General features: G+C 57.8%; 1 protein-coding gene across 1 annotated transcript in view; it reads right to left on the bottom strand.

The window, feature by feature from the left end:
• Window positions 1–1355: 1355 nt before the first annotated feature.
• Window positions 1356–26457, bottom strand: part of PEBP4 (phosphatidylethanolamine binding protein 4) — a 74503-nt gene continuing 49401 nt past the window's right edge. Inside the window, exons 5-7 of the mRNA XM_017827312.1 lie at window positions 8963–9008; window positions 7691–7807; window positions 1356–1816 (exon numbers count right to left, since the gene is read on the bottom strand). Of these exons, the coding sequence (XP_017682801.1) occupies window positions 1725–1816; window positions 7691–7807; window positions 8963–9008 (255 nt within the window). The 3' untranslated portion in view covers window positions 1356–1724. The remainder of the gene's footprint in view (window positions 1817–7690; window positions 7808–8962; window positions 9009–26457) is intronic.

The following is a 26457-nucleotide window of genomic DNA, read 5'->3' as shown; positions in this document are numbered from 1 at the left end:
TCAGTCCGGGCTCTGGCACCCAGCAATCCCAATCCTGGCTCATCCCCTCACTTCCAACCAAACCCAGGAGCAACGGTGCTAATTTCCTAGAAGGATAAACATCCCATCAGCTTTTCCCTCCCGTTCCACCCAAAATAACCCCCCCGGCCACGCGGAATTACAGGCGGGGAGGAAAGGCCGCCGGGAGTTTGGTTGCAGGATGTCAACAGAGCGTGACCTCTCATTTACACCAGTCCCTCTCACCGACCCGACGGGCCAATTACACCCTCCTGCGAGGGCAAGGAGAGGCAAAGAGCGGGAACAATCCAACTTTAGCAGACTTCCATGACACGGCGCCGTGTCACTTCCTCCCTGCTAATCTTAGCGCCGGCGGCCGCGGGCTTGCTGTTTTTTTCCCTGGCTTGTGGTGTTACCCAGCTTCCTTTTTTTGTTGCTTGCCTTCCCCCCGGGTCCTGCAGCTTCACCCAGTGTGTGCCCACAGGGCGAGCTGGGCCCCTGCTCCTGCATCTCTCTTGGATGTACCCGTGACCCCAATCTTTCCCAGGGATGTGGGGCCGTCGTGATCCAGCCCCTGGGGAGGCAAAGAGTTCCCTGCTGCAGGGGAAGTCCCAGCCACATTTAACCCCCCCCCCCACGAAGGAGTGAAATCCACTCTCACTGCTGGGGAGCCAGGGAAGGTGACCAGCAGGATGTTTTTTTCAGGAACAGGCTGCCCTGGGATAAACCCAGGGACTGATGCAGCAACAGCAGCATCGCCGCCCCCTCGGAGGGATCCCCGACCTCCCTGAGAGTCATTCCCTTGTGCCTCAGTTTTCCCTGCCTGCAAAACGTCCCCTCGTCCTGGGGTCTTGCTCCCCACGGTTTTTCCAAGTGGAATATTGTTCCTGGCCACGAGCAGGACAGAGTCAGCTCTGTCACAGCGGAGACACTGGGACATGCTTCAAGGAGGACTTGCAGGCGGGTGAATCGGAGCCTCAGAGAAAACCGAGTCTTAGATGAAAGCCTAATTAAGGAGCTAATTAAAGGGGAGGTCCGGCTAAGTGGCCAGTAGGCAGAGCTCTGCTGATTTATGCCTTTAATTTGGGTTTTGCTTTCCAAGAGGAGCGGGCTGAGGGCAAAGGCAGGGCAGGGACGGAGTCAGGCTGGGGCAGTGCCCGGTTCCCACACTGTGTGGTGCTGCTGACGGGCCCCCTGGCTGGGCACCACCATCCCACTCCCACTCCTGGGTGACGCTGGGAATGCCTGGGATCACCTACATGAGGGTTTTGATGGCAGCCCCCTGCCCCCATCACCCACAGGGGGTCTCATCCCTGGCAGTGGGTACAGACACCAGAACAACCCGGTCCATCTAGTGCTTGCTGCCAGCAAGGAGCCTGTGAATCCTCTGTGTGCTCCATCCATATTTTATTCAGGAAACTGCAGGCATTCAAGCTGAAGGTCCCCAAAGTGCAGGCGGGACATGCTGGGGGTAAGGTCTGGAATTGGGATGAGGGGAGGAGAAGAGGTGATGCCATCCTTCCTGGGATAGCCAGGGTGAGCTGGGACACCGCTCAGGGTGGGAAAGAGAACTCGGGTTTGGGAGTGGAGGGGATGGGGTTGGTGCTGTGGGTCTGGGTGGGGAGCAGGGTGGGTGCATCCTTGGTGGGTCTTGGGGTCCCCTCGGCTCCGGGCAGAGGTGGCTCTGTGGGGTGAGGATGTGCAGGGGAAGGACGCGCTGACCGGAGCTAATCCTCGTAGTATTTGGTGAGGAACTGGGTCTTGACCAGAGGGTGACCCAGCCCAAAATCTTCCACGAAGCCCTTCAGGTCCCAGGAACCTGGGGAGAGAGGGAAAGGGGGTGAGCGGGGCTGGAGGACGGGGATGTTGCAGGGCCAGTTCCAGGCTGGGGTTTAACACCCTGTGCGGCCGCTGCTCTGCCCACCCCACATCCTGCACCCCGGGAGGCACCAGGGACAGCAGGGAGCCCGGGGGGCACATGGGGCTGGTTCCTCTCCTGCCTCCTTGGCCTTTGGAGCAGACCTTTCTGTGGTTTCCCACGAGCCCATCCCAGGGGTGGCTGGGCTGGAAATCCCCCGAGAGCATGTGGGGGTGATGCAGGAGAGCCCCCGTCCCCCTCGCACACACACACTGATCTGCTGCTCCACAAACTGCAGGTTCTTCATCCCTGACCCTCCTCCTCTGCCCTGACCTGAGGCTGTTGAAGCTCTGGGGGCAGCCCATGGCTGGATCCAGCTGTGGTGTTTCCCATGGAGGTGTCAGGGAAACCCTCTCTGGGGCAGGAGGGATTCCCTTGCACCCCGTGGGCTACAGAAATCCCCCTGCACCCTGCCAGGGTTTGACACCCAGCGTGGGTCTGGCTGGTGGCTGTCAGAGCATCCTGCTCCCGACCAGAGGGGCTTTCCCAGGGACTCAAACAGCTCACACTGTCACCACTGCCCCTCCTTGTGGGACACTGGATGGGACACTGCCTCGGTGTCACAGGGTGGGGAAAGGGGCCCATTGTTTATCTGCAAGCTGTCCTCTCCTCTTCCTGGCTGCTCTTTAATGTCACACCACAGCCTGGCAGCCCTTTATCTGCTGTCACATCTCAGCCCCAACTGGAGCACAGCGTCCTCTTTGCTCTTGCAAAAGTGCTGAGCACAACCTGAGCTGCTGCATCACCTGCATGGGGGGGTGGGGGTGGCTCAGGGTGCTGGTGGAGCTCCCACCTGCTCCCCATCTCGGGTTCTGAGCTCCAAGAAGCTCTGGAAATGCTCCTGGTGATGGCACTGCACCCTGCAACCTCCTGGAGCTGCAGCAGGCTGTGGCTGGGATGCTCCAGTGCCCAGGAAGGAGGTCACAGGATGCTCAGGACAGACCCTGTATCCCACACTCCAGCTGGGAGAGGTGCTGGAATGCATCAGGCTGCTGCTGGAGTCCCCACATCATCACTGCCACCCTCGGAGGGCCCAAACCAAGCCAAGAGCAAGGACAGTCCTGACGTCCCACACCGGTGTCACCCCCAGCCGGGACACGCAGCCACAAACACCTCCATCCCCAAATTCCATCCCTGGCAGGAGGGGAAGCTGCTCACTTTGGGGTCTCAATCCACCCCCCTCTCAGTGCCACGGGTCCCAGTGAGTGTGGCACCAGGGAAAAGGGTCTCCAGGGGGGACGCTCCCGCTGCGCCCGCAGCCTTTGCCGGGCGCCTTTCATCCGGCGGCTTTCAAAGCGCTTGGAAAACCCCAGGGGAGAGCAGCCCGTGCCCCCCGGGACCAGGGTGAGAGCGAGACGCGGCACCCCCCGACTCCCTGGGGGGGCTGGAGCTGTCACTGATGTTCGGGGAGCCCCGGGAGAGGCGCGGGATGAAAGGAGCCGGAGGAGGCAGAGCCGCCGCGGGGCTGCAGGCGCCGGCCCCGGCTCTCGCCCCGCGCGTGGGGCCGGGGTTTTTCCTGACCTACTTTCCTACCTGCCATGGCACCGGCTGTGCCCGGCCCTCCGGGGTAGGGAAAACCCCGGGGCAGCAAAGGGGTTGATGCACCGGGAGGGTACCGGGTCTGGGGGTCTGGATGCCCCCACACTCCAAATCCAACCCCCTTGGGTGCATCCCCGAAGCGGGTGCCCCGTCCTGGCGTGACCACCGGGGTGACATCCCTGTGCCAGGCATCCCAAATCACACCAGCTGGCTCCCAGGGCCGGGGACTGTGAGTCACCGGGATCATGGAGCTGGGAAGGGAGCGGGATGGGGGGGGGGTGGTAGCCAGGGAGCCGAGGTCGCGGTGCCACTGTCCCCTCTCCCTGCCACAACAATAGGGCGTTTCATCCGCGGCTTGGTCCGTTTTCAAGCTCCTTTCCCAAGAATTATATCATCCCACTCTGCCCTTATCTGAGGAAGAGGAGTGCCCGCTGACACCCACACGTGCCTGGCCGCCTGATCCCGGAGCGCCAGCTGGGGAAACTGAGGCACGAGGCACCCTCGGGGCTTGGGGAGCTCGGGATCCCTCTGACCCCGCAGCTTTCACAGCCCCCTGCCCCCCCCAAACTCCTGTCCCCTCCTCCCCCTGCTGTAATTTATCAGCCTCATCAGCGGGAATGTTCTCCTGATGGGAGCCCTGATGCTTCTCTGCCGAGATTGATGATGCCCCGGCGGAGGTGGGCGGGAGGCCGGCGGCCGCTCTGGTCACCATTAAGTGACACCCCGGGGCTCGGGCCGGGACTGGGAGCTCCCCCCGCAGCCCTTCACTGCCTCCCATCCCGGCCACAGCCTTTCCCTCCCCGCTGGGGCCCAGTCCAACCCGATTTTCCAGCTGGGTGGATGGGATTGGAGGCGCACAAGGTCGGCTCATGAGTCAATGCCACGGTCCCGATCCCGAGCCGGGGCTGGAGAAGGGATGGAGCCACGGGGAGAGCGGCTGGTCGGGCTCATCCCAGTGCCTCGTCCCCAAAGGGGGCTCATTGCTTCCCTGAGGGAAAATTTCCGTGAGGATAAAGTCTATTCCCAGTTCTAAAATATCTTTCCAGTGCAGGAGGAGGTTTGGGGATGCTGGAGCATCTCTCCACGCTCACCAGAGCCGGTGGGCATCCGGCACCAGGACAGGGTGGGAGCAGAGGGAGGCACTCGGGTACCAGCAGGTGCAATTAAGCCTCCAGGTTTTGTGCTAATTAAAGCTGCCCCTCGGTGAAAGCAGTGAAGGGATTTTAATTCCCCCACACCGCAGCCGGGGGTGTCCAAATTCCCCCCCCCCGGCCAAGGGATTTTCCCGTGGCTCAACGCGGCTCCGGATCAAGAGCTCACGGCAGTGCCGCCGCCCCGGGGATGCCACGGGTGGCTCTGACATTTCACACACCACAAACTCTTATCTTGCATCTCCCCAAAAATACAACCGCGGCCTGTGACACTCCTGGCTGGGAGGGAAGTGGGGAGAGCGGGAGGAACAGCGGCAGGGACACCCCAAACATCCCCACCTCCGTCCCCAGCGGGGACAGAGCTGGTGCTTGGGGACAGTTCGGTGGCCAAAAAAGTGGAGTGAATCAGACTCCAGCAGAGAAACTGAGGCTCTGAGAGAGTTATTTGCCCGAGGTCACTCAGAGCCGGCTGGTGCCGGCGTCGATCAGAACCGCTCATGGAGAGAAGGATCAGGGTGGTTTTCTTTTTCCTGATGAAACAAGTTTTTTGCTCAAGAGCCACCCTGGAGAAACTCCTCAGCCATAAACAACCGATTTCCCCATGGCAGGAGGGATGTGAGCGGGTGCTGCAGCCCTTCCAGCTCCGCCACTGCCGGCCCGGGGTGGCACCCGACTTGTGCCCCCCGGTGCCACCCCAGCAGGGACATCCCCACGGCAGGGTGGGCACCAGAGCCACCCTGGAACTGTCCTGGCTCCCTGTGAGCTGCTGGCGTGGCAGAGCCGGGCGGTGGGGAGGAGAAGCACGGATTTATTTTCCACGCTCGCTGTCGCCCCTCGCCTTTTAAATTCCCAGGGATCTATTCCAGGAGCAGGGACAGGCGACGCGGGCAGGTCCTGGTTTAGTGCCCTCTTCTGGAGGCTCCGGCCGAGCTCCTGCCATCCCGCCTGGCACATGTCACCTCCCCCGCCTCGGCCACGCTTGGCCCGGGACCTTTCCTGCCTTGGCCTCCAGAAAACACACCCCGCGCCAGGAGGGAGTTTCTCTGGGAGCTGAGCGGTGTGAGAAATGCTCTGGAGGGCTCAGCTCTGCCAGGGGATGAGCTGCCAGAGGGATGGATGCCCGGCACAGGGATACAGCTGGAGGCATCTGCAGGTTAGGAGGGTCCAGCACCGCTCCCTGCACCACCAGGAGCTCCGCTCAGGACATCTCCCTGCCCAGGGTTGCCCTCACCCTTGGCGAGAGGGAGATGTCGCTGCCACCAGGTGTGGGACAAAATAAAAGCAAAAAAAAAGGGGCTGGTTTAAGGGCAAATAAGATGGGAAGTTCTGCTGCAAACTGTGCCTGCAGCAGCATCACCAGGAGAACCTGCCTGGTTTGTACAGGAGAGGAGCAAGGCAAAGCCATGGAGGAGCTGGCTGGTTTCTTATCCATGATCCATTGGGATTGGGGTCACCTCCTCCTTGTCCCTACAAACTGCCAAAGGCATTTGTTCCTCTCCCCTGTGCTCTGCCTTCACACCACAGGGCTCAGCCACGCAGGGCTGGATGGATCCACTGGTGTTCATCCCACTGCCTCGGGGATGGATTTCTTTAAAACCCTTGAGACAACAAGAACTCATCCTTTGGCTGTTTTTAGGGCTCATTCCCTGGGAATAGCAATGACGGGCTGCCAGTGGTTCAGTCCAGCAGCACCCACTGGACAGGGCAAGGATGTGATGCAGCAGCAAAACAGTTAAAAACAACCTTCAACCCACTCCTGAAAGAGCAGCCCCTGCCAGACCCCCGCAGCTGCCTGACAAGGGATGATGGGAACATCCGCCGGGTCTTTCCCAGGAAGCTCGGGAAGAGCTGGAAAACTCAGCATGGGATGGAGACAGGCCCAGGATGGGAAGTGCCCGGCCACCCCACACCTCCTCGGGAACAGGGGGATGTGGGGGGTTTTCCACAGGGTGCCTGAACTCTTTGGGCATTTGGAATTTTGGGGGTTGGAGCCACATGTCCTGCTAATAAGAGGATTTATCTGGAAAAAGCTCCTCGGTGGGTGTGTCAGTGTCCTTTCCCGTCCCTGGGATGCTGCGAGGGGGATGTGGGGACAGCAGGGACAGAGCCCCCTCCTCTGACCATGCCGGGCATGAGGGGCCGGGGAGGAGCGAGGGGGAGGTGACATCAATGGTGTCATTAACACGCCGGGCTAATGAGCCAGAAAATAAAGTGAAGGGCAGAGAGAACCCGCAGAGAGCTTTGCAGGAGCATCACACCCTGCTCCTGATCCATCACACCCTGCTCCTGCTCCATCACACCCTGCTCCTGCTCTGAGGGGCGTCGGGGGCTCTTCCAGGGACACTGAGCCCCCCGGAGCTGGCTCCCCCCGTCCCCCTGGGATGTGCTGTGAGGGTTAACAGGCAGGGGGTGAGTCAGGCAGTGACACACTGCCCTGACCTGCCTGCAGGGCTGTGCTCGTGTGGTCCCGGCTGGGAAAGTTCTGAAATTTCCCTTGCTGAGGCCCCGCCAGCCGCAGAGTGCAGTGCTCCTGAGAGGAGGGAAGGAACCCCCTTCCCGGGGGTCCTGCGGGTTATCCCGTGCCCCAGGGGGAGGCAGCAGGGATGGCGTTCCGAGGGGGCTGGGCTGCTGCCTCCATCCCCACCCGGGCAGGATTTTGGGAGGAGGCAGCAGAGGGGAGTTGGGAATTGAGGAGCTGGGAGTTGGCGGGGCGTTGTGTCAGCCCCGTTTGAGCAATCCCTTGCTAAACCATCCCCACGGCTGATCCTTATCCGAGGTGGGGGTGATGCAACGCCCGCAGCTCCGGGTCGGGAAGGAGGGGGGGATGTGCCGGCGAGGGCTGGATTGCACAGCCCACATCTCTCCCTGCTTCCGATCCCGCTACCCAGCCCATCACCAGACATTTTCCAAAGGGTTCCTGCAAGGATTTAACACCCCATCCATGTCCCATGGAAGCATCCCAAGCCCCTTTGCACCAGGCGAGCATCCCCAGCCTGGCACTTCTGGCGTGGCTGAATGTGTGGCACTATCCATACCCCCGGGAAAGCCCCTGGGGACTGGGATCCAGACCCCAGTGGATCCTTACCCAGCGAGGCGTCCTCCTCGGGGCTCAGGGCGATGTGCTTGTGCGCTGGCTGCTCGTACAGGCGGAACTGGTAGCGGTGGTACCCGCTGTGGGGAGGGGGCGAGGGCCGGACGTACCCTGGGGGTGCAAAAGGTAAGGGCTGAGCATCCCCCTGAGCCCAGTGGGACCTGCTTCCCAACATAACCAGGCACTCCCCACCCCCCTCCAGCCTGGGATTGCTCTCCCACCCCATGTCCTGCACCCTGGTCCCTTGCCACGTGTCAGTAGAAGCTCATCAGGTGCTTCACAGGCAAGAGCAGCCCCTGTGCCCACCCAAACCCGCCCCCTCATCACCTCCCTGAGTGCCCAGGGGCCACATCCTGTTTTGCCTCTCCTGAAACAACCTGCCCCAAAACCTCCTGCTTCGCCAGCTGCCTCCCTCTCCTCTTCCTTTTCCTCCTCCTCTTTCAACTCCAGAGCCCTGGGGTGCTCCTTGTCTCCGTGCCAGGTGCCCCAACCTCTTCTCCACCCCCATTTCCCCCCTGCACCACCCCACTGAGCCCCCTCCCCATGCTGGGGGCAGCCTCCCCCGGTAGGGGACCCCCAGCACCCCACTAGGACATGGCCAGCCCCCCTTGCCCTCCTGGCTGCCCCGTGGGGGTTTGGGATCCACACTGCCTAAGTGGGAGAGAGCAGCGCACAGCTGGCCAGATGTGGGGCCTGCAGCTGGCTCAGGGCATCATCTCCAGCTGCTGAGGGCTGGTGGTCCATGCCAGAGGGGCATCCATGGGGAGAGCCCCTGGATGCACAGCACAGCCACCCCTCGCTCTCCATCAGGGAGAGGGGGATGTGACACCAAGGGACAAGAGGCCAGAGCTCCTGCAGGGCTCCAGGGGAGGCCCCAGCCCCCCTCCCTGCTCCCCCCAGGGGTATGAACTCCCCGAGCCACGTCTGGCCCCTTTGGAACTGGGAGTCTTTGTTCGTGCAACATCACAGGAGTCCTTGGGATTCACCCGCTTTTATCTCGGGTTTTTCTTCAGGATTGGATCCCTCCCCCCCCTTCCCCCCTCTTTTTGCACTGGTTTGGAGCGATTCCAACCACTGGGGAGTTTTTTTTAACCACTTTTACCTCTAAAAAAAAAAAAAGAAGAGAAAAAGTGGCTCCTGTTTCAGACAGTGCCCAGCTGTGCCCTGAGAAGCCCCTTGTGTCCCTCCCTCATGTCCCTCCCTCCTGTCCTGGTGTGCCACCATCTCATCCCAGCTGGTGGGACCTCATTTGGGGTCTGCACTCACCTGACAGCACATGCCCTTTGACCTTCCCATTCCTCAGATCCGTACCCTGCAAGGAAAAGGAGAGGGGGGTGAGGTGCTACCGGGAACCTTGGGGGGATGGACCCCTCCTGCCCCCCCCGCTGCACCCACTGCTCCCCAGGGATTCCTTTTCCAACATTTTGTGCGTTTTCCTTGTAAAGATCAATAGGGAACAACTTCTCCAGGACGGATGCTGGGCTGGGGTGGGTGTGAAGAGGCACAGCAGGGGTTTTCTTTGGCTGTTTGGGATTTAGGACCCACAATGCCCTGGCATGCAAGTGGTGCTGTCACCCACAACAGAGCCCATCAGTGATCTGGTGATCCAGAGCAGTGATTTGGGCTGTGGCACAGTGGGAAAACCACAATATCCCAGTTAAAAGCCTTGGTGCTGCTTGGCACACCCGTGTTCCGGAGGGGTGGGAAGGGGCTGGCTGAGGCGATTTGCACCAGCATTCCCGTGGCAAAGCTCTGCCCCATCCTGGTGGCTTTGCCCTCAACCAAAACTCCTGCTCGGTCCCGCTGCCCAGCAGGCTCAGCTCTCCATTCCCACCCCGGAATGCTTCCCTGGAGGAGCGAGGCTTTGCTGGGACACCCAGTGGGATGGGGGTTGATGGCAGAGGGGCAGTAACGGGAGCTCTGGCCACAGCCTGGCCCTGCACAACCCACCTCACCCCCGACCTGCTGCGCCGTTCCCAGCCAGCCCCAACCTCCCTCCCCAGCGCTCGTAAATCCTTTCCTACGGCACCCGTTATTCCAGTCCTGCCCACGCACACTCCGCTGCCAGGGCTCCTCCGTCCTAACCTGCCCTGGGAGTTGTTATACCCCGAAAAAAAAAAAAAAAAGGAGATGCATCAGATAAAACCGCCGGCAAAAGTGCACGCGGGGAACATGGTCGGTGCCCCGGCTCCTCGGGATCAAAGCTTCCCTTTCCCTACAAAGAAACCTGCCCTGCACTGAGTCACGGCTGGTGGCAGCCTCCTGCCAGCTGCCCAAAGGTCACAGGGAAGCCAAGGGCCCGCTCAGATCCTTGGATATGGGCTCCCCAACGCCACCTTGGCAGCCCCGGAGCCCAAAATATCCCGATGACAGAGAGGTGATGATGACTAAGACTTTGGGCAGGTTGGAATGCCTTGGATCACCAGGGGAGGGGAAGGCAGAGGGATGGCTGTGTGTGGGGGAGAAGCACCCAGGGGTGCTGGAAGGGACACACGAGGCCGTGGGGGCTGTGCTGGCTGCTCTTTCCTTGCCCAGATGTCTGAGCCTTCTGCTCCACCCAGATGTGCACAGCACCCACCCAGATGTGCACAGCACCCCCTCCAGCTGTGCATTACCAGCCCACCCACAGGGGCCTGCCCGGACGATGCTCGGTGCAGCCTCCATCCAGATGTGCACATCTGCTCTGCCCAGCCCCTCCAGCTGTGCCTGCTTCCCTCCAGATGTGCCCAGCCCGGCCTGGCACAGGAAGCTCCCGGCGCATCCCCGGCTCTCCACGAGGCCGGGCCGGCTGCCAGCCCCCGCTCTTCAAAGGCAGGGACTGAGGGTTCTTCTGTTCCTGCTTGGAATGCTCCCGTGCGGGGACCTCGCTGCTATTCCTGGCTTTGCCATGGGCTTATCGGGAGAGGCCGGGGCCTCCTCCCTGTTTTCCCGCCTGCTGATGTGGGTTGCCTGCTCGCCCCGAGATGCTGTGGGTTCTGGCTTGCCCCGGGGATGGGAGAGTCAAAGGATAAAGCTCCTTTTAAGAGGCGAGAACAGGAAGAGGGCGGGAGGGAGAAAGTAGGGATGAGCACTCCAAACCCTGCCTTTTTTTTTTTTTTCCTTTCATAGTAAACATCTGCCCTGGGAGCACGGAGCAAGCTCTGGGCACGGAAGGAGTGAAGGTGTGAAGCCCTGCTTGTTCCTGAGAGCTTTTCCTCCCTGTTTTTTTTTTTTGTGGAGGGAATGGTTTTCAGGAGGAATGACCCCCCTGCAGGCTGACACCGGGATGAGGGTGAGGGGAGCATCACACTCCGGCAGCTCCCAAAGATCCCTGCCACGAGTGGAGCTAATGGACGCTGATGAGCTGCCGTGTTTATTAATGCCCTTTTATGAGAGCATTAATAGTTCCTAATGACACCATTTGAGCTTCCCAGCCTTTTATCTCCTCTTTCTCTCTTTCCCCTGCCGAGGACACAGTGTAGGAGGTGGAATTAGATATTTCCAGCCTCCGGTCTGTGCCGTGTGGTGTCGAGCGCTGGCAGGGCACGGGATGCTCACGCAGAGACCTGGGCAGCCCGAAAAATCTGTGCCACGCAGTTTCTGTGCCAGCAGCTCCTCTCTGTGATCTTTTCCTTGGCCAAAAGAGTGGAGAAAATTATTCCCCCCCCCATTCCTGATGCCTCAGACAACCAACCAAGGCTCCCTGGAAGATCACGGCCAGCACTCGGCGTTGCCTCCTGCAGCGTAGGGTGGGGGGAGTAAATAAATAAATACAAATAAATTAAAGGCAGTGAGTCACATTTTGTTTTCCTCTTGATCTTTTTTTTTTTTTGTTGCTGTTGTCCTTTTCCCCCTCTTTCCTCTCTTCCCCCTCTCCAGAACGTGTCTGATCCCATCGGGGAGAGGAGGGGAAAGGGATGGGTGGCGAGAGCTCGCCAGCGATTCGCCCGGGCGAGGACGGAGGGTTATGGAAAGTGGGTGTGGGAATCGGCACAATCGCTGGCAGGGCACCAGGACAAACAGATGACGGATGGGACCCAGGGAAGTGCAGCAGAGAGGGGCTGGGCTGCTGCTGCCTCGCCGGGAGCGCGTCCCAACCCGGCCCCGGGGACATCGGGGACACCGCGGGGGGAAGGGGGGCACAGCCGGGGGCGGGGGCTGCATCCCGCAGGGAAGCAGCCGAGGTGCCGGCCCCGGCATCGCGCTGAAACGATTAACCGACAATTATCCAAGCGGGGAAGTTAATCCCCAAACAACCAGGGCTCCTCCTGCGCTGCCTCTCACGGCTCGACGGGGGCAAGCGGCTTCAAAGCTGGCGCAGCCGGGAGCCCAGATTTGTTCTCCTCTCTCTCTGTGATCTTTCTAATGAGGTCAGGATGTAGGAACTGGCTCTCGGGAGCGCAGGGGAGCATCCCGGGAAGGGCAGAGCTGCCGGGATGGCAATCCAGCCTCCCGCCAGCGGAGCGGAGGCTGGAACAGGGAATAAAGAGGAACAGGATGCTAATTGCAGGTGGATATGGATCTGTTCCACCGTGTCCTTGCAGAGCAAGGTGAACATTTTGGGGTTTCCTCCTCTCCACCAAAGCCAGCAGCAGCGGTGAGCACTGCTCCTACCCCAGCTCCCAGGAACATTCAGGCTCGTCCTGCTTTCCAACAAAGAGCATGTGAGAAAACACCCGCTCCAAGAGAAACTCTCCCTCCAATTATCCCGGCATGCAGGGAGGCCATGAGAGAGCAGGGCAGGGCCTGGGCAGCTCCCAGCACTCCCAGGCTCTGGCATTTCCCAGCCCAGCTGCCCGTTTGCATGTCAGCTGGGTTCCACACCGAGCCTGGTGCCGGATTTGGGGCATGGGATGCTCCCAAACCACTCCTGCTCGCCCACGCCACGCTGACCCTCTCCCTCCTGGCACGGCTCCAGCCCACTCTTGCTGTTCCCATCACCATCAAGCCGGGGTTTCGTGCCCCAAGGAGCCTGTCAGCCCCCACCCTGCAAATCCCTCTTTTTATGATAAGTGTCACATCCCGTTATGCCAACCTTGCTATGCCACTGGATCGTGTTCTCACCACGAGGAGAGGATTTAGGAGGAAGAGAAAAATACAAAGAAACGCACAAGGAGCTCATGGAAGAAAAGCCCAGCGAGGTGGGAATGTCACCTCCGGCTGGGAGAGGAAGGCATGGCGGGGAAGGGTCTCTGCTGGCTGCTGCATTACCCCAAAAAGTGTTCGAACAGCAAATTCCCAGGGCAAGGAATGACTTAACACAGGTGATGGTGGGACAAGACCCCAACGGAGGCTGGATCCCATCACACCCCAAACCCAGAGAAACCTCCCCTTCCCGCTGGAACCAGCCCAGCTTTCCCAACCCCAAACCTCAGCCTCAGCCTCCTGCTCCGGTGCTTCCCCGCAGCCCCAGTTCCCGGATCCTGGGATGACTCAGGGCCCTGGGCTTGTGCTTGGAGCTGGTTTCGTTCCCCGGGCACAGCTGGAGACAAGGGCCAGGCCATCCCAGGCCTGGGGCAGAAATGATTCCCAGCATTTCCCTGCTCCAAAACACGGGTACCCCACGTCTCCAGCCAAACTTCCCACCTGGATCCTCATAGCCCAGACACTTTGCTTTCCATGCATGTCCACAACAGGAGGTTAATCCACTTTCTAGAGCCTCCTGCTCCTCCTCTCCCAGGCTCCAGCAATGCACAATCCAGCCCCAAAGTCCCCAAGGAGGGGACCTATCAAGCAACACAGGGTGGGATACATGGAATGCCCCCATCCTTGGCTGCCAAACCCCCCTACCCACAGCCCAAAGCCGTTATTTTAATTTATTAACATTTATATGAATGGAATTTCACCACTACAGGTGATATTTGACTTGTTTGCTCTCAGCCTGTGCCTGAAAGTTTGATAAACCACATATCTAAGCTGCACCCAGGCAGAAAAAGAGTGGAAAAGGTGCTTTTCCTTCTGCAGAGAACTTCTCTTTAGGGCTGATCCAGAACCTCAGTAAAGCTAAACCAGGGTGGATCAGAATCTCACAGGTCATGGATCCACCTGTTTGGGGACTGAAATGCACCAAAATTGGGTATTTTTAACACCAGAATCGTGCCAGGACAGCCCATCCCAGCAGGCACTGACCAAAGAGATGGTGCTGCATAAATATGCACCGAAGCAACGCACATCCACATGCCAAAATATCCATCAGAACTCCTGGGAAAACTCACTGAGGGGGTCCCCAAGGACACGAGGGGTCCTGTTGTCACCCCTGGGACCCTGTTGGGAGGCTCAGGTTGGAGCAGGACCAGGTGGACACGATGGGATGTCACACATCGGGATGTCACACATCGGGTCATCACAGCTCCTACACAGCTCTGAAAAAACCTCCCAGCTTCTCAGGGCCTGAACTCCAGTGATTTACCCCGGATTTTAGGATTATCAGGGAGCTCTTGCAGCCTCTTGGCACGGCCTGGGTTTTTTTTTTCTTTTCTGCCTCACTATGACTGGGGGAAGGCGACCATAAAAATATATTAAAAAATAAATATCGGGGCACGGCTGCAATTTAAATGCTGCCTGTCTGATCCACCCTAATGCCGCAGGGAAGGACGTGCCACGGGTCATTAACTGAGCCAAATAAACATAAATCACCTCAGCCTGTGGCTCTTTGGGAGGTTTTTTTTTTTTTTTAATCTGGAGACAAAAACGCTGCCCTTCAGAACCCGAACCGTCCCGGACCTGGGACCTTCCCCGAGCTCCTGCCTCCCTCCTGGCAGCCCAGGGATGGCATTCCCAGTGCCAGAATATCCCGTTTCAAAAGAGGGAGGCTCTGCTGGGTGGATTTCCAGTGAGACACAGATACCTGCCTGGCTTAGGCGTTGCTGGCACGGGTTCTGTGCCTCTCTGCGCCTTTCCTTCAGGATGTAGGTGAGGGGTCCAAGCCAGCGGGGTGGAGGCTGTGATGACACTTGGATGGTTTTGAAACCTCAGACAAAACACTCGTGTTGAAAAAAAGGTGGGGGGTGTTGTTTTTCTTGTTGTTTTTTTTTTTTTTTTTATTTTAAAACACCTGTGGGATTATAGAGGCCGATGGAGGGGAGGGAGGGGATGGGATGTGGGATGCTGAGCTCCATCCCTGAGGTGTGCGTGGGGCCAGGATGTTCCAAGAGTGGGTTTAAGGGGTGGATTTGGAAGTCCAGGTTGGTTGCTTTGCCAAAAAAACTTCACAGAGGAGTTTTCCTGCTCCTCCTCTCCCTGAATCCCCGGCACCGGGAGTTCGTTTAAGCGAGAAAGTTGAATAAAACGATGGTGGAATAAAATGGTGGTGGAATAAAATGGTGGTGGAATAAAATGATGGAAAGGGTTGTGCGTGCTCTGATTGCTGTCCCGAGATCCTGGGAAGCTGGAGCAGCACCAGCAGCACTGGGAAGGGGGGGGGATGGCTGCACCCCAAAGACCCTTTTTGGGGCGCGCTGCAATCGCGTCCCGCGCGGTCACGCCCTGTCTCCCAGCCCTTGGGCCTCTGGGATGATAAATGATGGATGGGATTGCTAAGAACAACAGGGATGTTGGTAGCAACCCCAGGGGCGTGTTAGGAAGCCGTGTGGATGCCGGGCTCTGCCTGGCTGGGTTTGACATCCCCACGGTGTTGCAATTGTGGGCGAGCTCACGGCGGAGCCGCTGCCGGGTGAGTCACCCTGACCCACTGGCCCGGTGCTGGCCCGGCCGGGGCAGGGCTGGGGTGGGCTTTGTCCTGCTCAGGATCCAGCCAGGACCCCCACAGAGCATCCTCTGCCCCCTTGGTGCCCGCAGGATAACGGTGGATGCTGCACTGCTGGGGTGGGAAGTGAGGGTGGATGGATGAATTGCTGGGCGAGGAGGAGGAGGAGGAGGAGGAGGAAGGCCTGAAGATGGCTCAGGCTCAAGAGGCAGAAGGAGAAGGGCATTTTTTGCCTGGTTTCTCTCTCTGTGACAGGGTGGCACCGCTCCAACACCACTTGCAACACCCATTTTCCCAGCAGCTGCTGGACCACACCTGTGTTTGCTGCCCTGGGCCTTGCCACCAGCCTGCTCCTTCCCGGGAATTCCACCAACATCTTCTCCCACTCCCCCCATGGATCTGGGCTCCCTCAGTGCCCCCATCACCCCCAGTTCTCATGGGGCACCTGCAAAACCCTGCAAAACCTCTCCAGAAAGGTGCCCTGTGAGAGCTTTCCACAAAGCCCCTGAGATCCCCCCACGAGGAACGAGCTCAAACTGGCCAGAAAAAGGGCTGGGTAGGACTGGGAAGGTCTTTTCCAGCCCCATTTCTTGAGAGTGGAAAACTTGTCTGCTCTGCACGCGTGTAGCTTTAAGATGAGCTTGCTTTTCCAGCAGCAGATTTCCGGAGGATTCTTGGAGAAACACCAAATTTTGCCTAATTCAGTCTTTTAAAGGCCCGTAGCCTGATTCTGTGCAGGCGAGAGCGGAGCCTGCACTGGGAGCCTCCCCTGGGATATGTCCGTGGGGAGACTCTGCCGGTTGAGTCACCCCTGGGGACAGGGATACGTTTCCTTTGGGGGTTGGAAAGTGCCAGCACATTCCCAGTGCTGCCACCACCCAGGCTGAAGCGCCCAGTGATACCCACGTCCGTGGGGCACGTGGGGCTGAACCTCACACACGTGAACCACCACGAGGCACAGCCAGGCTGGAATCATGGAATGCTTTGGGTGGGAAGGGACCTTAAGGCTCATCCAGTTCCACCCCCTGCCATGGGCAGGGACACCTTCCAATAGACCAGGGTGCTCCAACCTGCCCTCGGACACTTCCAGGGATGGGGCAGCCACAGCTTCTCTGGGCAACCTGTGCCAGGGCCTCCCCACCCTCCCAGGGAGGAATTCCTTCCCAATCTCCCATCTAACCCTCTCTCTGGCAGTGGGAAGCCATTCTGCCTTGTCCTGTCATTCCATCTCTCATCCCAAGTCCCTCTCCAGCTCTCCTGGAGCCCCTTTAGGCCCTGGAAGGGGCTCTCAGCTCTCCCTGGATCCTTCTCTCCTCCAGGTGAACCCCCCCAGCTCTCCCAGCCTGGCTCCAGAGCAGAGGGGCTCCAGTCTTGGAGCACCTCCGTGGCCTCCTCTGGACCTGCTTCAGCAGCTCCACATCCCTGTGACCTTGGAGACCCTGGAGCTGCAGGTGGGATCCCACCAGGGAGAAAGAACCCCCTCCTTGGACCTTCTGGCTGCGCTGTGGGTGATTTTTTGGGACGATCCCCAGGGATGACCATCCAAAGCTGCCAGTGGGATTTGGGGTCGGATGCCGTGCCCACCACCCCCCTCTGGATTTGTGCCCAATCCCACCCTGGCAAACCCAGCTTTGGGGGGTGCAGGGGGGGCACCCCGGGGCCGCCGGGTGTCCGTGGGTTTGCGCACACGCCGCCAACCCTCCCCTGCAAATTCCTCCTCCCCGGGGTGTCTGATCCCGGTCCCAGGCACCTTCCCCGGGCGCGGGGGCGGATCAAAGCCCGCGCGTGCCAGCCCTGCTCCCGCTCTGGGCCAACCAGGCTATTTGGGCTCCGCTAATCTGATGGGCGGCAGCACTGGAAGGCAGGGGGTGGGCAGGGGGCCGACTTATTCCTTCCCTTTTTTCTTTTTTTTTTATTATTATTTTTGGGTTTTTCCCTTCCCTTCCGCCGGCCAAAAAGTCTCCCCATCGCCTCTGATGACGACACCACACCCCCCCCACACCTCCCCTCCTCCGGACCTGGCCGGGAGGGGAACGTGATGTATTTTGGGCCCCACCAGAGCATCCGGGCGGCCTCTCTGTCCTCCCCCTCCCCACCCTCCCCCTCCCCACGCCGCTTCCTGAGGGCAGGATCAGGATTTGGCAGCACTCGGAGGGAGAGTCCAGAGCTGCCCTTGGGACGGGAGAAACTCCAACCGGAAACATCCTTCTCTGGAGCGTCCCCAGTTTTCCTCACACTTCCCTCCTGCTTGTGGGTTGTTGTGTTTGGGGTTTTTTTTTAAGGGGAGGGGGCGTCCTGGAAGGATGGGGGAGCTTTGGGATGCTCAGGAGCGCTTTTGCATTGATTTGGGTGGTGAGAAAGAGCCAAATGCACCTTCTTTAGGGAGTTTTTTTTTTGTTTTGCTGCTGAGCATCCCCTGGTCCTCCAGGCTCCTGGCAGAATCCCCCCCCCCCAAAAAGAAAAACCTGCACCCCAGCAGGCAGGAGAGGTGCAGGCAGGAGAGGTGCAGGCAGGAGAGGTGCAGGCAGAGCTCCTATCCCGAGGATTAGGGGTTAACAGCTGCTGCAGCTGCACGCCTGCCAAAGCTGCTCCTGCAGTGCCATGGACTTCCCTTTCTTCCATAAAAGTCCACCGGATCCGGGCTCCCGTGGGATGCTCTGGGCGGGGGGAGCAGGGAGGGGGCTGAGCCGCCCTACCTGGGGCGCGTGCAAGCGCCGGGGGCTGTTTGTGCAATGCCCCGTTCGCCTCCCAAAAAAAAAAAACCCACCACCTTGGGAGCCAGGAGCCAACGCTCGCCCTGCTTCCCTACCCTGGCTTGGGCTCCAGAGAGGGAAAACTCATTTTTTACATGTTTTGAGGGTGGGTGGTGTGTGTGTGTGTGTGAAGGGTGAGGTGGTCCCGGGATGGCAGGGCTGGGGCAGCACGGACACGTGCTGCTGCTCACGGGGTTCCATCCTCGCTCCAACGGCCCTACCCTGCTCCAAGACGGGACTCAGACCCACAGCTCCTTCTCCAAGGGGATGGAAAGGCATTGGAGAGCCTTGCAGGAAGGGGGGGAGAGGAGAAGCAGGGGGTTGTCCCCTCAGAGATGCCCATCGGTGCTGCCAGAGACTATTTCTGTGCCATCTCCCTGCACAAACCATACTTGCACCCCCAGCCTCCCCAAAATACACTCCCCCCTTCAGCCCTGATCATTTTGGGTCGCTTGTGGGTGGCAGTGCAAATACAAAGAGCAAGAGGTCTCCTCCCAGCCCTCTTCCCAAACCAAGGGGTCTCCCAGAGGAGCTGTGGCTGCCCCATCCCTGCAAGTGTTGAAAGGGCTTGGAACAACCCGGTCTAGTGGAACAACCATGGCAGGGGGGGTGGAACAAGAGGAGCTTTAAGGTCCCTTCCAACCCAAACCACTCCATGAATCCGTGAAACTGTGTTATCCCGGGAATTTGGCTGGAGCAGAAATGACATAAGCAAACATCCGTGGGGATGCTCGAGCTGCCCCTACAGTAGTTTGAGTTCAAACCCCCCAGATTTAGGATTTGCACCCTAATTCCTCCCCAGCTGTCACCAGGGGTGCTGCAGCAGGTCCCTATATTTGGGTGGGCGATCCCCAGACAGGTTGAGAGAGGGTCCCACCCCCCCACCATCCCACAGCCTCTCAGGCAGCTCGAGCCCCGTCTCAGTTACAGCAGCAGACGAGATGTCATCACCCCGAGAGGCCGGGGCTTGCATCACGAGTGTCTTGCAAGGAGAAGAAAGCCCAATTTTTACAGGAGAAGCACACACACACACACTCACACACTCACACACACACACACACACACACAGCCTCGGTAATTAACTTAATAGGTTTCTTACAGAATGCCCCGTGAGTGATGCTCAACATATTCAAGTGTTGACAAGACGGCGCTGAACCCGACGCCTACACAACGGGCAAAGCGGGCTCGGAGCGCAGACACACCTTCATTGTCTGAAACTTGTAGTAAAAACTCCAAACCCGCCCTTGTGAAATGGGGAGTCGAGCAGATGGGGCCGAGTAACCCTTTATCTGCCAGGACCCGCCGCGGGACACGCGGGAGGAGGCACCGGCTCGTCCCCAGGAGTCAAGAATTAATTTGTAATTAATTTATAATATATGTTGGACGAGGTAGAAATGGCTGCAGATGCTTCCATAGGTATGTGGGATATGTTGTTGGAGGGGTTTTAGCCCACTGGGATTGTCACCAAGGAGTTGGACTTGATCCCTGTGGGTCCCTTCCAGCTCAGGATATTCCACGATTCTGTGATTTGCTGAGCACTGGAATAAATTAGCAACTTCTCACTCTCCTATAAAAATGTTCACCCCCTGGAAATTGGCTGTAAATCCAAGGGGGATGAACACTGTGCCACCCTCTGGATTTGCTCCAGTTCAATATTTGGGCCGTTAATATTAAAAAAAGAAAAAAAAAAAAGGGCTGAGATTCCCTTGGCACTGCTGGACAGTCCCTCCCCGTGTCTCACTCATCCAGTTCCCAGAGGAGTCATTCCCTTCCCTCCTGCCTCGGGAAAATCTTTCCAATAAAAGACACAATTTTGGCTAACCTGTGCTGGGTGCCGTGGGTGGGCTCAGCCCCCCACCCGAGGAAAGCCAATCCATGCCAATGCAGCACCAAACACCCTCCTGAAAATCCAACAGCACCCCTGGTCACCCAAAAAAAAAGAAAAAAAAAGGAGGGAAAAAAAAAACCCTCTGGAAGAGGGATTAATGGGAAAACCAGTTTGGATGGAGCTGTGTTGTAAGAGGTAGCAGAGATCCCTCTCCCTCTGGCTCGGGGTGGGATCTTGAGTCAGGAAAATTGCTTAAGAAAAGGGTGGTCGTCCCTACAGGTTCCACTGGGTTGGGAAATGTTCTCCCAGCGAATGGGACCCGCGTGGAGCAATCCCAATCCCTGGAGCTGTCATCGTTGTGCTGACGAGCTCCCAAACCCGTCGGGCTCCCCCTGCTCCGGGCGGGATGGGGCCCTGCAGCTGCTCCCTCTCCCTGTCACCCGGGGATCAGATCCGGCTGGATCAGGGGGGAAAGTCTGTCAGCGAGGGCTGGCGATGCCGGAACAGGCAATGGGATCATCCCAGCACGTCACATCCAACATGTTTTAGGGGAAGGGAGAGCTGGGACCCCCCGACTTGGTGTCTCCTTCCCTGCACAGGGCACTTCAGGGATGCAGGATCCAACGTTATTCCTATTTTTAAGAGGTGCAAAAGCATTCCAAAGGTTTCGATAGACAGAGCGGAAGCACCAGGACCTGGTGCACGGATATTTAGGGGAATTTTTCCACGGGGAGCACCCAGACCACATCCAGAGAGCGTGGAAGCTGCAGACAGGACGAATCCACGGGGCTACGGCGCGCGGGAATTAAGGATTTAGCTGGGAGTTAGCTCGGCATTGTCAGGGAATTAAAGGTTTACCTGCACGTTGCAGACGGAGGCTTAAAGATTTTACAAACCCATTAGATTTACAGCGCTCCCAAATTTCGACACCCTTGGGTTTTACCCCGCCAGGGAGGATTTTGACCAGGTCTGGGCTGTTCACACTGTTCTCACCGTGTGCCGGTGGGGAGGGTGGTGGGAACCGGGGTTCAGGCTTTACCCACGGCCACGTGGCACCCAAAATTAGCCCCAAACCCTGCAAAGAGCCTGTCTGGGCTCTCACCGAGACGGAGCCAAGTGGGATCAGACCCTAAAGCGAGCCCTGTCCTGCCGTGCAGTGTGAAGCAGTCACTGCAGAAGGAAGCTTTGCACTGAGGTCTCTTTTCTCTCCCCCAAAAACCACAGTTGCACCCCGGAAAGCTTGTGGGAGCTGGAGCATCCCTTCCACCAGCAATGGGGGGGCCCTTAAGGCACATCATCAAAGGGAGAACCAGAGGGGGCTGCAGGGCAGCGAGTCCTGCACACCCTGCAGCACCTTCCCCAGAGTCCCGAGGGATGAATCCTGGCACGACACAAGGGAAACACGCCCCAGGAGTTCTGAAGGACGAATCCTGGCACGACACGAGGGGCAACACGTCCCAAACACCCCGCAAAGCCAGGGCTGCACGCTGGGGAATTGCACAGCAGTCCCGGCGTGGTGCAAGGCAGAGGGGCAGGAGCTGTGCAATTCCCAGCCCGGGGCGAGCAGGCTCGCCCACACGCTGGGAACGGGAGCTCGAGGACGGGCCCCGATGGCAGGAGGATAAGGCTGCCCTTACGTAAGGCCCAGGGGTTGCGTGGAGGATCCGTGGCGGGAGCAGACTTGCTCTGGGGCTGCTGCAGCACGGCCGGCCCAGCCCGGACTGTGCCGATGGCTCCGGGATGGATCCGGTCCCGGACAGCCCCACACCCACTGGGATGTGCGGTGCCGTGCAGGGAAGGAAATCCCAGCCTCACACTGATGGGGGTCCCTTCCTTGGCCCCTTCCCACTCCTTTGGTGCAGAGAGGTGCAAAATAGGTTGTTGTTCTCGAGGGTGCTGGTGATTATTAATAATAACTCGGCTCCCGGTGCTCCAGTTTTCCCGAGTGCCTTGGCAGCGTTCCGCCGGGGCCGGTGATTTAGTGCAACTTAATTATTCCCGGCATTTCATCACCTCTTGTTTTTGATGTCTGTGTCTCTGTCAGTGCCTCACCTTCGTGACTAAGAGAGCCGGGGAAACAAACCGGTGCAAAAGGGAGAGAAAAGGGGAAAAACCCCAAGAAAAACCCCAAGCCGCCCCTGCCCGGTGGCAGGGCAGGCTCGGGAAGGTGTTCCAGGGGGATGCTCCCTGTGTTTCCCACCGTGGCTTGGGATGTGCATGTGGATGCACATGTGGGGGGCTTTCACCCAAACCCACCCATGGTTTCAAGCCTTGGCCATCGCTCCCAGCAGCAGAGCGAGCAGCATTCCGTGTCTGCTGCTTCCCAAAGGGAAAGGACAGCACGGGACCTTGTCTGCCCCCTTAAACACCTCAGGGGGGACTGAGTGTCCTCCCTGGCTCTGGGAAGCATTGGATTTGCTGGATTTGGCTCCCAAGCACCTGGGGGCAGCCAGATGGGAGCTGGGATAGGATTCCTGTGGCTCCTAGTCCTCCATCCCTGCCACGGAGGCTCGAGGAGACACAAGCGGAGCCGGGACCAGCTCCCGGGATGGTGCCTTGAATCCACCTTGCTGGTGCCACCAAGGGACACCAGGGGACATCAGGGACACAGAGAGGGACACGGGAAGGATTCAGGGAATAAGTTGGTCCAGGGAAGGAGAACTCGGGGCTGGAAGCCCACGGGTGGCAGCGGGAGCATCCTGGATGGGGACAAGTCACTGCTGGATTTCCTGGAGGAGACAAAGCCAGGGGCAGGTGGGGTGAGGTGACCACCATCATCTGCCACTATGGAAAATGGAAGGAGACTCCTGGAATGGCTAAAGAGCCACTTTGGGGTGGGTCACTTCCCTCATTCCCAGCGAATCCCTCCCAGCAGGAGCTGCTCTCAGCATGGATAAAGCAAGGATCACAGGGAACCCCCAGGACCCTACACCAGGCAAAGCCCCTGCTGGGCTAAACTCCATTTTAAGGAGGAAAACTTCCTTTTCCAATAGTGTTTTCCATCCCTTCCCTCCCCAGCACGTCGGAACAGGGGGTGGGTGTCAGTGACCACATTTACAGGAGCAGAAGTTCCGTCTGTTCATCCCTGAACTGGTGGCAGTGCCGGGATCAAACACTTCCCATGTCCCATTCCCAGTCCTGGGGTATTTCCTTGCCCACATCCCTCTGGGAATATCCCTAACCCTGGAAAGGTGCTGCCACGAGAGACTGGGGGTGCTGTGTCCAATCCCATGGAATGGCTGGGCCAGATTCCATGGGTGCTTCCATGTTCAATCAGGGATGTTCTGCCAGCTTCACGCTTCCAAAGGGAGAGAGCCAAGGGATCAACAGCCGAGGGGAATTCAGCTGGGTGGCCCTGACTGCTCGGGAGAGCACCTGTGGGATGTGGGATGGGATAGAGGACCGGGATACAGGGCCAGGATGTAGCACTGGGATGCAGGGTTGGGATGAAGAGTTGGGATGCAGCACAGGGATGCAGGGTTGGGATACAGGGTTGGGATGTAGTTCTGGGATGCAGGACCAGGATACAGAACTGGGATTGGGATGTAGCATCGGGATGTGAGGTTGAGATGTAACATTGGGATGCAGGGCCAGAATTTGGCACTGGGATGTAGGCTTGGGATGTAGCACTGGGACACAGGGCTGGGATATGATTTGGGACACAGGGCTGGGATACAGCACTGGGATGCAGGGCTGGGATATAGCAGTGGGATACAGGGTTGAGATACAGCAGTGGATACAGGGCTGGGATGTAACAGTGGGATGTAGGGATGGATATAACAGTGGGATGCAGGGTTGGGATTTAGCAGTGGGATACAGGGCTAGGATATAGGGATGCAGGGCTGGGATACAGCAGTGGGATGCAGGACTGGGATATAGGGATGCAGGGCTGGGATTTAGCAGCGGGATGCAGGGCTGGGATATAGCAATGGGATGCAGGGCTGGGATATAACTGGGATGCAGAGCTGGGATATAACAGTTGGAAGTAGGGTTGGGATTTAGCAGTGGGATGCAGGGCTGGGATACAGGGATGCAGGGCTGGGATTTAGCAGTGGGATGCAGGACTGGGATATAGGGATGCAGGGCTGGGATATAGCAGTGGGATGCAGGACTGGGATATAGCAATGGGATGCAGGGCTGGGATATAACAGTTGGAAGCAGGGTTGGGATTTAGCAGTGGGATGCAGGGCTGGGATATAACAGTGGGATGCAGAGCTGGGATATAACAGTTGGAAGCAGGGTTGGGATTTAGCAATTGGATGCAGGGCTGGGATATAGCAATGGGATGCAGAGCTGGGATATAGCAGTGGGATGCAGAGCTGGGATATAGCAGTGGGATGCAGGGCTGGGATATAGCAGTGGGATGCAGGGCTGGGATATAGCAGTGGGATGCAGGGCTGGGATTCAGCACCGGGATGCAGGCAGGGATGTTGCCTGGGATGCCCCCACGTCGGGGCACAGCAGGGCAGCTCAGCAGGTGCCCACCCAGCAGGGCAGCTGAGGATGCTCCCAGAGCCGGGCCCCGGGGGAGTGGCAGTGCCAGCCCTGGCTCAGCATCCCCGGGAGAGCCCCGAGGAAAACCCAGGAGGCTCCACTCCAGGCCACGCAAAACTCCGCCGAGCGCCAGCAAACCGCCGGAGAAAGCCGGGAATTTTCATCAAAGGAGGGGGGGGGGAGAGGATATTAAAAAAAATAAATAAATAAAAAAGCCTTCCCAGTATTTCCCTGTGTGTCTCTGGCCTGGTGCAGCCCTTCTGCTCACGGCTCTGTTTATCCATGACAGACAACTAATTAACATCGGAGCCTCTTGAAAGGTCTTTTCAGAGGTAATGTACTGACAGAGGATGTCAGTGAGGAGCAGTGATTTGTCTAAGCAGTGATCACATTGTTTCAGACTGAATGAGGTGAATATTAAACTGCTTTAAATGCACTCTTCATAAAGCACTAATTACATACTCCCGGGGGAGTACGGGCAAGGAATACTAAACAGCCGAAAAGTCAACAGAGTGCTTTTTATAGTATGTTGCTGGGTTCTGTGTTTTTCTGTCTTTCTTTCTCTCTCTCTCTCTCTCTCTCTCTCTTTTACAGTAAAATCACAGCACGCTGAAGAATACACATTTATAGCACAATGGTTCACATCTAATTATATGGCAATCATTAGTTTTAACCTGGGTGTATTATATTTTCTTTGATATATCGTGCCCCCCAGCATCTCTTTGCACAGAACACTTCCAAAGGCATTTTCTCCCCTCCCCGGAAAAAAAAAATGTGCTTTTTTTTTTTCCCCCCAGCATTAGCATTTGCTTATAATTTTTTTTTTCTTCTTCCCCCTAAATAAAATTTTTTTAAATTGGCAGGAATAAAAAGGGGTAAGGAAGGCAGGAGGAGAAATCCGTTTAATCAAAATAAGAACCTGTTCCCTCCCTCCTGGAATCGTGCACTTTATTATTACCAAGGTAACTCCACTGGGGTTTTAAAGGGGAAAGGAAACACAGAATGGACCATTAATGAATTCCTGCAGATCCTGCTGCACTCCTGGCCTGGCTGGGCCCAAATTCCCGATGGGGTGAACAACTGCTCCATGAATTATTTATTTTTTTAATAGCACAACTTTGGGGGGGGTGTGTGGGGGGGAGATTGAAGTAACCACAACCCAAATCCTTCCCACACAGAAAACCTACAACCCAAATCCTTCCCACACAGAAAGCCTCGAGATCCTCTTGTTCAAGAAATGGAAAAAAAATAAAAAATCAAAGAGCAGCAGGGCCCAGCATCCTCAAGGAACCTGCTGCTTCCTCCTGGGAAGCAAAGAGAACTCCGGGAAGTGATGGTGGGGACAGGGATGAGGGGGACAGTGGATGTTTGGCCACTTAAATGCACAAGGTCTGGCTCAAACGCTCGAGGTCTGCCTTAAATGCATGAGGTGTGTCTGAAACGTGTAGGATCTGCCTCAAAGAGCAGCTTTCCTGCCTCACAGCACCTTCCAGTGTCTGAGGGAGCTCTGAGAAAGCTGGAGAGGGACATTTCGTCGGGAATTGCAGTGACAGGAGAAGGAGTAATGGGTTCAAACTGAAAGAGGGGAAATTTAGGTGGGGTACAGGGAAGGAATTCTTCCCTGTGATGGTGGTGAGGCCCTAGAATGGATTTCCCAGAGGATGCCCCATCCCTGGGAGTGTCCAAGGCCAGGTTGGATGGGGCTTGGAGCAACCTGGGATAGTGGAAAGTGTCCCTGCCCAGTAGATGAGCTTCAAGGTCCCTTCCAACCCAAACCAGTCTGGGATTCTATGGTTGTAAACGCACAGGATTGGTTCTATAAACGTGGGGCTTGGCTCAAATGCACAGGGCAGGATTAATAAACAAGGGTTACGGTTCAAAGACACATGGAGTAGGATTTGGACTCACAGGTTATGGTTCAAATACACATGGAACAGGATTTGGACACACAGGTTATGGTTTAAACTCATGGAACAGGATTTGGACACACAGGTTATGGTTT

The sequence above is a fragment of the Lepidothrix coronata genome, unplaced genomic scaffold, assembly GCF_001604755.1.
Source record: "Lepidothrix coronata isolate B3197 unplaced genomic scaffold, Lepidothrix_coronata-1.0 Scaffold137, whole genome shotgun sequence".
NCBI lineage: Eukaryota > Metazoa > Chordata > Aves > Passeriformes > Pipridae > Lepidothrix > Lepidothrix coronata.
The sequence above is the reverse complement of the archived record's forward strand: the minus strand, read 5'-3'. Positions and strand labels throughout refer to the sequence as shown.